An 11,276-nucleotide genomic window follows, 5' to 3' on the forward strand; every position below is an offset into this window, starting at 1 on the left:
TTACCATAAAAAATCTGATTCAAAATTCCCCAGGTAGTTCCCCAGGTAGTTCCCCAGGTAGTTCCCCAGGTAGTTCCCCAGATAGTTCCCCAGATAGTTCCCCAGGTAGTTCCCCAGGTAGTTCCCCAGGTAGTTCCCCAGGTAGTTCCCCAGATAGTTCCCCAGGTAGTTCCCCCAGGTTGTTCCCCAGGTAGTTCCCCAGATAGTTCCCCAGATAGTTCCCCAGGTAGTTCCCCAGGTAGTTCCCCAGGTAGTTCCCCAGGTAGTTCCCCAGATAGTTCCCCAGGTAGTTCCCCCAGGTTGTTCCCCAGGTAGTTCCCCAGGTAGTTCCCCAGGTAGTTCCCCCAGGTAGTTCCCCAGGTAGTTCCCCAGATAGTTCCCCCAGGTTGTTCCCCAGGTAGTTCCCCCAGGTTGTTCCCCAGGTAGTTCCCCAGGTAGTTCCCCAGGTAGTTCCCCAGGTAGTTCCCCAGGTAGTTCCCCAGATAGTTCCCCAGGTAGTTCCCCAGATAGTTCCCGAGGTAGTTCCCCAGATAGTTCCCCAGGTAGTTCCCCAGGTAGTTCCCCAGGTAGTTCCCCAGGTAGTTCCCCAGGTAGTTCCCCAGGTAGTTCCCAGATAGTTCCCCAGGTAGTTCCCCAGATAGTTCCCCCAGGTTGTTCCCCAGGTAGTTCCCCAGGTAGTTCCCCAGGTAGTTCCCCAGGTAGTTCCCCAGGTAGTTCCCCAGATAGTTCCCCAGGTAGTTCCCCAGGTAGTTCCCCAGATAGTTTCCCAGGTAGTTCCCCAGGTAGTTCCCCAGGTAGTTCCCCCAGGTTGTTCCCCAGGTAGTTCCCCAGGTAGTTCCCCAGGTAGTTCCCCAGGTAAATGGTTGGGTGTGTATATGCAAGGATTCTAATAAGTTTTATGTTCGCCCAACAAGTAAACATCTTAAAGAGAGAATAATAGAACATAAATATAGCAAAAGGAGAGGTCAAGAATCCAATGCATTGTTTGTTCACTACGGTATTGTAGGAATTCAACTGACTTGACTAATGTAAATTAGCTGAGAATAAAACCGTCAGGGAAAGGATCATATATATAATGAGAGACAGACAGACACAATCTGTCATGTGTCTCTTTCTCTTACAAATATATATATATATATATATATATATATATATGCAGAATAACCACATATGAAAAATAGAAAATGCTTAACGCGTTTTCGGCTAATTCGCCTTCATCAGAGCAAAGTAGAATCAAAAGTAGAATTCTACTTTGCTCTGATGAAGGCGAATTAGCCGAAAACGCGTTAAGCATTTTCTATTTTTCATATGTGGTTATTCTGCATACTTGGATCAGTGTTTTTGTGATCATTGTTGCATATATATATATATATATATATATATATATATATATATATATATATATATATATATATATATATATATATATATATATATATATATATATATATATATATATATATATATATAATTGTCTAGTGTGTGAGTGGTCCCCAGTGAGAGGAGGTAAGTGGCGTGAAATATTACAAAATGAATAGTTACCCATTTACTGAGATAATGGAGAGTGGATTTAGAAATATTTAAAGCTGTGACAGGATAGTCTATTTTATGCGAGTACGGCCAAATTATAGTCTGCAGGAAATTTCTATTAATTTTTTCCGACGTTGATGAAAAATGTTGTATAATACTATTATAAAAATAGTTGTTTTGAAAAGTTTGTTTCGAAAATATTTAGCTGTGTAGCAGGCGGGCAGTGCCAAAAATCGTCGTGGCGCTCTGCATGTGACCCTGACACGCTGTTCTCTTTTAAATTCCTGCGACCACGACCAGCCTATGTTTATCCCATACCTCAGACTATCTCATCTGCCAATTTGGGTAAAGCTAGGCTCATGCGTCTGGCCTCCAACTTTGGACAAGACAATGAGACATTTTCTCTTGCAGGTATCGATCAGTATATTTTTGTACCAGTCTGTCTTGTTGACATACGGTATTGTTGACGTATGTTTTTGAGTATGTCAGGGAGGGTGAGTTCAGTGATTCTTGTACGAATCATCTCCATCTATCTTATGTACTTCTTGACTTGAGAAAGAATTTTAACAAATAACTCTCCGATGTTAATTTTACAGATTTAATTTCTCCCATACATTTTACATCATACAGCTCTATCATAAATAGTCATGTAACTATTGTAACTCATGTAACTCATATGTAACTCATGTAATCAACTACATATACATTAGGATATTCAGTGTGTTTATTACATGTAATTTCACTTATATTTCATTAATTAATTTACTTTCAATAATTTTCAGAAAATTAGTCCTCCGTTCCTTAGTATTCATCTTAGATGAAAAGATGACGAAAGGGAATACAGTATTACCTTTCCTTCCTTTTGTATTAATGATCGTTTATTCAGTGTTGAAAATTTTAAATCATTATATTTCCAAAAGAAATAGCCATTAAAGCAGATATTTAATATTGTCACTTATCTCTCCAGCATCTCAGCCAGATATAATAGCATCTCAATGAGTGCCACGCCTCCAGAGTGCCACTTTAGAGTGCCATAGACCTCTAGGAGGGTGCCTCCCGCTCAACACACCGCAGAGGTAATGGATGTACACAGAAATCACAATAGTGTGATATATCAAATGAACAAATCCACAAGGGCCGTGATGAGGGTGAACATCCCGTGCGTAGGTTCGAAGCCTTATCAATGCTCTTGTGGATTTGTTTATGTCCGTCTTCATGCCCAGTTCATTGTAACATCTCCCTACATTAGGTTTGGAACAGAGACTTAACTCTACATGTTTTGACACATATCATGCATATAATATATACTCTAAATTTGTTCTGCATAAACTGAATGAATTGCAACATTTCTAGGAGATTTAGTTAAGGGGCCCGATAGCTGAGTGGACCGCGCTCGGGGTTCGTGGTAATATGGTTCCGGGTTCGATTCCCGGTGGAGGCAGAAACAATTGTACAGAAGTTATTTCACCTGATCCCACTGATCACCTAGCAGTAAATAGGTACTGAAGAGTTGGACAGCAGCTGCTTCCTGGGGGTGCGTAACTAAAAGGAGACCTGATCGAGGATCGGGCCGCGGGGACACTAAGCCCCCACATCACATCAAGATAACCAAGATAACACACTAATACCTCTCCAAGGTTAAGAGTAATTATATATCAAGATTCCTAAATGCACCATTTATACTCCAAATATATAGTAATTTAGGAATGCCTTTAAATAGTTTTTTTTGAATATGAAATATCTAGTAAGTTATTTATTTAGCGTTCATCTTTATTTAAGACATTTCTTACAATTAGTTGTTCAGGGCAGGTCTCCCGCAGCCTCTCCTCCTAACACAACGTCGCATTTTGACGTATACTCTACCTAAGGCTAAAAATCATCGTACTAGAAAATTGGTAGCGACTCTCGAAATTGACATACTGTCTCGTTTTCTGTTTTGGGTCCTCTGGTAGGTTAGGATGAGGGGAACTTTAGTACGACAGTTTCTTGACGTTGGGAAACCTTAGGAGCACACGACCAGGGACGTGTGAAAAGGGGAAGGGAAGGGGCAATTGAAGGGGAAAGTTTCCCCTCCCTCAGTCTTCCCTGAAGCTATTGCTCTAGGGGAAGCTACACCATTCATTAGTAAGGGAATAGGGGCAGGACAGGCTGGATTTAGTGGCGCCTTCGGAATAAATTGGTTCGGTGTCCCCTCTTGGTCCCAGGGACGCCATTCACGACCCCTCCCCCCCCCTCCACCCCCCTCCACCCCCTCATTGCTTAGACGTATAGACCCTTTATGTCCCACCAGAGGATCCACCTCCGTCAATACTTGTCTCTGATGTGTTCTGTTGTCTGCTGGTGGAGAGAGCACCACCTGTTGTCTGCTGGTGGAGAGAGCACCACCTGTTGTCTGCAGGTGGAGAGAGCACCACCTGTTGTCTGCAGGTGGAGAGAGCACCACCTGTTGTCTGCACGTGGAGAGAATACCACCTGTTGTCTGCAGGTGGAGAGAACACCACCTGTTGTCTGCTGGTGGAGAGAGCACCACCTGTTGTCTGCTGGTGGAGAGAGCACCACCTGTTGTCTGCTGGTGGAGAGAGCACCACCTCTTGTCTGCGGGTGGAGAGAACAGCACCTGTTGTCTGCAGGTGGAGAGAACACCACCTGTTGTCTGCTGGTGGAGAGAGCACCACCTGTTGTCTGCTGGTGGAGAGAGCACCACCTCTTGTCTGCGGGTGGAGAGAACACCACCTGTTGTCTGCAGGTGGAGAGAACACCACCTGTTGTCTGCTGGTGGAGAGAGCACCACCTGTTGTCTGCTGGTGGAGAGAACACCACCTGTTGTCTGCGGGTGGAGAGAACACCACCTCTTGTCTGCTGGTGGAGAGAGCACCACCTCTTGTCTGCGGGTGGAGAGAACACCACCTGTTGTCTGCAGGTGGAGAGAACACCACCTGTTGTCTGCTGGTGGAGAGAACACCACCTCTTCTCTGCTGGCGGAGAGAACACCACCTCTTCTCTGCTGGCGGAGAGAACACCACCTGTTGTCTGCAGGTGGAGAGAACACCACCTCTCGTCTGCTGGTGGAGAGAGCACCACCTGTTGTCTGCTGGTGGAGAGAACACCACCTGTTGTCTGCGGGTGGAGAGAACACCACCTCTTCTCTGCTGGCGGAGAGAGCACAACCTGTTGTTTGCTGGTGGAGAGAACACCACCTGTTGTCTGCTGGTGGAGAGAACACCACCTGTTGTCTGCGGGTGGAGAGAACACCACCTGTTGTCTGCGGGTGGAGAGAACACCACCTGTTGTCTGCTGGTGGAGAGAACACCACCTGTTGTCTGCGGGTGGAGAGAGCACCACCTCTTGTCTGCTGTTGGAGAGAACACCACCTGTTGTCTGCTGGTGGAGAGAACACCACCTGTTGTCTGCAGGTGGAGAGAACACCACCTGTTGTCTGCGGGTGGAGAGAGCACCACCTCTTGTCTGCTGGTGGAGAGAGCACCACCTCTTGTCTGCTGGTGGAGAGAGCACCACCTCTTGTCTGCTGCTGGAGAGAGCACCACCTCTTGTCTGCTGCTGGAGAGAGCACCACCTCTTCTCTGCTGGTAGAGAGAGCACCACCTCTTGTCTGCGGGTGGAGAGAGCACCACCTCTCGTCTGCTGGTGGAGAGAACACCACCTCTCGTCTGCTGGTGGAGAGAGCACCACCTCTCGTCTGCTGGTGGAGAGAACACCACCTCTCGTCTGCTGGTGGAGAGAGCACCACCTCTCGTCTGCTGGTGGAGAGAGCACCACCTCTTGTCTGCTGGTGGAGAGAACACCACCTCTCGTCAGCTGGTGGAGAGAGCACCACCTCTTGTCTGCTGGTGGAGAGAGCACCGCCTCTTGTCTGCTGGTGGAGAGAGCACCACCTCTTGTCTGCTGGTGGAGAGAACACCACCTCTTGTCTGCTGGTGGAGAGAACCCCACCTCTTGTCTGCTGGTGGAGAGAACACCACCTGTGGTTTGCTGGTGGAGAGGGTGGACTCATTTGTGTTCTTTGTGCTCATCTTTTGACAACGTCCGGACACGGCAAAATAAAAGCCACAAACAACACAGAGACGCGTGAACTAGAGACAAGAGAGGACTCCCTAGTAACACACGCTAGTATATAACACTGGAAACTGAACAGTTTAATCCCACCATGAGCTAACCAATAGTCCTTCGGTGCTGTAAGGAGAGCCAAGGATCCATATGCAACTGTCGAATGGTCAAGAGGCGTGAAATATAAAATATTATGATATATACAAACTACGTTTTATAAATTTAAAGTAATTTCAGCAGGATAATTAGGCGAGAGGTCGAGGGGATGAGGTCGGTCGACTGGGAACCCACAGAGAGTGTGTTCCTCCAGGGGTGGGAGTGGAGGTCCTTTGGCTTTGAATTGCGAGGGTTGGGAACATGCTACAGAAACCAGGGGAGTCCAAGGGTGTTGGTGGTTGATGCAGAGTCAACACACATCAGAGTTGGGTCACTGTAACATCAACATACACCAGAGTTGGGTCACTGCAACATCAACACACACCAATGTTGGGTCACTGTAACATCAACACACACCAATGTTGGGTCACTGCAACATCAACACACACCAATGTTGGGTCACTGCAACATCAACACACACCAGAGTTGGGTCACTGCAACATCAACACAAACCAGAGTTGGGTCACTGTAACATCAACACACACCAGAGTTGGGTCACTGCAACATCAACACAAACCAATGTTGGGCCACTGCAACATCAACACACACCAGAGTTGGGTCACTGCAACATCAACACAAACCAATGTTGGGCCACTGCAACATCAACACACACCAGAGTTGGGTCACTGCAACATCAACAAACACCAGAGTTGGGTCACTACAACATCAACAAACACCAGAGTTGGGTCACTGCAACATCAACAAACACCAGAGTTGGGTCACTGCAACATCAACAAACACCAGAGTTGGGTCACTACAACATCAACACACACCAGAGTTGGGTCACTACAACATCAACACACACCAGAGTTGGGTCACTGCAACATCAACAAACACCAGAGTTGGGTCACTGCAACATCAACACACACCAGAGTTGGGTCAGCACTTGTCAATGGAGGACGTCTATTGACAGCTCTCCCAGCTACACAATAGAGGTATCTTGTCTCTGGAGTCGTTTGAGGTCTGTGGTGCTTCACGACCAGAGGCGGATCATCTTTGAATGCAAGTTGTGTGTTTGAAAGAGCCTGGTCGAGGTAGGAGGCATGAGTGTGTGTGGGGCCGAGGTAGGAGGCATGAGAGTGTGTGGGGCCGAGGTAGGAGGCATGAGTGTGTGTGAGGCCGAGGGAGGAGGCATGAGTGTGTGTGGGGCCGAGGGAGGAGGAATTATGAGTGTGTGTGGGGCCGAGGGAGGAGGCATGAGTGTGTGTGAGGCCGAGGGAGGAGGAATTATGAGTGTGTGTGGGGCCGAGGGAGGAGGAATTATGAGTGTGTGTGGGGCCGAGGGAGGAGGAATTATGAGTGTGTGTGGGGCCGAGGGAGGAGGAATTATGAGAGTGTGTGGGGCCGAGGGAGGAGGAATTATGAGTGTGTGGGGGGCCGAGGGAGGAGGAATTTTGAGTGTGTGTGGCAGTGTGAGGAAGAACCATGAGTGAGTGAGGCCACATGAAGGCAGAGGGCGACCAGTCCGGGCAGCAGTAACGGACTGGTCGTTGTTTAATAGTCATTGAACTAATGACAACAGAGCAGTGATGGCCCATTATTTTACTATACGTAAAGCGGACAATATCGCAGAGAAATCACATTAACCTGGCATATCAAAGAGTGCATGAGGGGTGAGGGGAGTTGTGTGAAACCCCCTGGTTAGGCTTCAATGGAAGCCTCGGGATCCTCGAGGGTGCAGTAGTACCACAGGTTGCAATTCTTTGGACCATGTCGTGGTGCAGTCGACTAGACAGCGCATCTGGGAACACCCAGCGTACAGGTTCGAGCCCTCATCACGGTTACTGTGGATTTTCTCATGACAATATCATACAGGTAATAAGGCCTGACACAGTTAAGAAAATTAGGTAAGTTAACATAAAGTTAAGAGCATCTTGAGTGATCTTGTCTCTCAGATGTTTGGACTGGACATTCTGGGCAAATTAGAGGAAGACAAACAGCGGCAGAAATTGTCAGCAAATCCTCAGCTTTTCTCAGCACTGCTGGACAAATTAGTTGTTGCCAATGCACAGTTATTCTTGGAAAGCAAGTACAAATTCTCTAACAAAATTTGTCATGCTGAGATTAGTGAGTGAGAGGGTGAACAAGCATGATTGGAGAAGTGAAAATTTCTTTATTTCCCTGCTATGCGGGCCTTGTACAGAAGACTCCTTGAGGGAAGACTTGTGGACTTCATGAACGCTCAACTGTTTAGCTTAGCACTGAGACGTCGACCAGGAGGTAGGAGCCATCTCACGAGGGTCAGAGACGGTCAAGTCTGGTGCAAATAACGTTAAATTAGTGAGTCTTGGGGACATTTACAGTTGAGGCCTTGTTTGTAGAATACAACTCTGTACCATCTTGACAATAGGAATAGTCCACTGTCGGTACCATTATCAAGTAAATAAGGATCCCATCCGTGAGAAGCTCAAGCATTCTAATCTATGCAGGCGATGAGTCACAATAACGTGGCTAAAGTATGTTGACCAGACCTCACACTAGAAGGTGAAGGGACGACGACGTTTCGGTCCGTCCTGGACCATTCGCAAGTCGATTGTGACTTGAATCGACTTGAGAATGGTCCAGGTCGGAGACCGAAACGTCGTCATCCCTTTACCTAATAGTGTGTGGTCTGGTTAACATTCTAATCTATCTCTTAGATACCCAGACGTGCCCTTCACGTCTCGAGTCCAATAGAATCAATGGTGTGGGTTTCACTTATACAGATTGATGCGAGTCTTCATGATATGCACCACAGAATGATTTCCCGTTTTTCAGTTATTGTTACGAACCCTTCCGTAACCGGTCGCTTTTAAAACTCTACGGTCCTTACTCAACGTCAGAGATCCCTCGCCTTGGTGGAAATGCAGTGTAATGTTTAATGTAATGAATGAAATGGCCCTTAAAAACAATTGCTGTCCATCACCACTACTATATATAAGTTACTGTGAGAGGTCATCCAGAGCATCACTAGCCCTTACGCTAGCTAGCTTCAATGATGACCGACACTATTTACATTCCTCTGATGAGATCTTCAACGCAACACTAGTCCACACGCTAGCTGCAGTTATGGAGACGTCTTCAAGCACCCCATTCCTGTTAGCGCACTCGCTAGTTCGCTTAACCAGCGAAGTCCACAGCGATCAACTAGCCCCACTGGCTAGCACCTTCCTAGAGTGAAGTCCACAGCAATCAACAAGCCCCACGGGCTAGCACCTTTCTAGAGTGAAGTCCACAGGATTTTGAAGTCTCGGATTTTTCCCTATGGGCCGTGATGAACCTGTTTACTGCCTCCTGACACTTTTGGGTGACATAGTCCATCATATCTTGTACAGAATTAGCTCTGAGGTCTGTCTCCCTAGGTATTTTCCTTAAGAAACTTCTCATCTCATAATTCCCCTTTCGGTATGCCAGCCTTTTGTTTCCTAGTTCTTTTTTGAGGGAGATAATTCCTAGCTCTACCAGGTACTCAAAGTGCAATACACTGTGATCACTCATTCCCAAGGGCGCTTCCATCTTAACTTCCCTTATATCCCACTCATTTAGGGTAAATATCAGATCGAGCATTGCTGGTTCATCTTCTCCTCTCATTCTTGTTGGTTCCTTGATGTGCTGGCTTAGAAAGTTTATTGTTGCCACATCCAGCAGCTTAGCTCTCCATGTTTCTTGTCCTATATGCGGGTCTCTGTTCTCCCAATCTATCTTTCCATGGTTGAATTCTCCCATGATTAGTAGTCCAGATCCATTCCTGCTAGCAACAGAAGCTGCTATTTATTATGTTAATGGTGGCCATGTTGTTTCTATCATATTCCTGTCTGGGTCTTCTGTCATTTGCTGGCGGATTATGTATGACTGCGACTTAATTTTTTTTACAATCGTATGTGTGCATGTGTTTATAGTCGTATGTATGTGTGTGTTTAATGTGTGTGTGAACTCACCTATTTGTACTCACCTATTTGTGCTTGCGGGGGTTGAGCTTTGGCTCTTTGGTCCCGCCTCTCAACTGTCAATCAACTGGTGTACAGGTTCCTGAGCCTACTGGGCTCTATCATATCTACATTTAAAACTGTGTATGGAGTCAGCCTCCACCACATCACTGCCTATTGCATTCCATCCGTTAACTACTCTGACACTGAAAAAGTTCCTTCTAACGTCTCTGTGGCTCATGTGGGTACTCAGTTTCCACCTGTGTCCCCCTTGTTCGCGTCCCACGAGTGTTGAATAGTTCATCCTTGTTTACCCGGTCGGTTCCTCTGAGGATTTTGTTGGTTGTGATCATGTCTCCCCTTACTCTTCTGTCTTCCAGTGTCGTAAGGTGCATTTCCCGCAGCCTTTCCTCGTAACTCATGCCTCTTAGTTCTGGGACTAGTCTAGTGGCATACTTTTGGACTTTTTCCAGCTTCGTCTTGTGCTTGACAAAGTACGGGCACCATGCTGGGGCCGCATACTCCAGGATTGGTCTTACATATGTGGTGCACAAGATTCTGAATGATTCCTTACACAGGTTCCTGAACGCTGTTCTGATGTTAGCCAGCCTTGCATATGCCGCAGACGTTATTCTTTTTATGTGGGCTTCAGGAGACAGGTTTGGTGTGATATCAACTCCTAGATCTTTCTCTCTGTTCGTTTCATTAAGTACTTCACCTCCTATTCTGTATCCTGTGTCTGGCCTCCTATTTCCACTGCCTAGTTTCATTACTTTGCATTTACTCGGGTTGAACTTCAACAGCCATTTGTTGGTCCATTCACTCAGTCTGTCTAGGTCATCTTGTAGCCTCCTACTGTCGTCCTCAGTTTCAATCCTATTCATAATTTTTTGCATCATCGGCAAACATTCAGAGAAACGATTCTATACCCTCTGGGAGATCATTTACATATATCAGAAACAGTATAGGTCCAAGGACTGACCCCTGCGGGACTCCACTCGTAACGTCTCACTAATCTGAGACCTCATGTTACGGCCCTATTGGGTCGCAACTGGGTTCTTTCTCTGATGTTATTAGAGTTTGGGTATCCGGCCCCAAGCTAGTAGTGGCTTTCAAGAGGTGTGTTCCGTAACGCAAGTAAATTAAAGGGGAAGGGATAAAACTGCACTAAATTAAATATATAATTATTCCACCACCATAAATATATAAACAGTCACACGCGGTTACTATGACTACACTTATGTACAATGACTTCTTCTACTTCCGAAGACTCAGGATGTTTCACGGTGCTCAAGACTAGTAGCCCTGGTTCTCTCCTTGTGGCCTCATGATGAATCCTTAGATTCCCTAGGCGAGTCTACCCCGGCCATAGGCCAGCCAAATCACAGTTCCACTGGGTGTACCGTTGTGGAGGCCTTCAACCACAAATCCAGCCTGTAGCTGGCAGGTTCCAATCAGCTCTGCTGCGTAGGCCACTCCACGACCGATACTAGGGTTGCGAGCCCTAGGCAGGAGCCTCGTGTGATTCCGCTGATCACTCTCCTCACCACAACACCCCAGTGGCTAGTCTTCTCTACCAGTCAGCCCCGGGTACGACAATTCCTGGTTCTGCCACGTCAC

General features: G+C 46.7%; 1 protein-coding gene across 1 annotated transcript; it reads right to left on the reverse strand.

Moving 5' to 3' along the window:
- LOC138350822 (uncharacterized) lies at nucleotides 1-921 on the reverse strand. The gene has a single exon (XM_069302259.1). The coding sequence runs from the start codon at nucleotides 919-921 to the stop codon at nucleotides 1-3; it is 921 nt and encodes a 306-aa protein (XP_069158360.1).
- Between the last annotated feature and the right edge of the window lie 10,355 nt (nucleotides 922-11,276).

The sequence above is a fragment of the Procambarus clarkii genome, chromosome 47 (assembly GCF_040958095.1).
Source record: "Procambarus clarkii isolate CNS0578487 chromosome 47, FALCON_Pclarkii_2.0, whole genome shotgun sequence".
NCBI classification, from domain to species: Eukaryota; Metazoa; Arthropoda; class Malacostraca; order Decapoda; family Cambaridae; genus Procambarus; species Procambarus clarkii.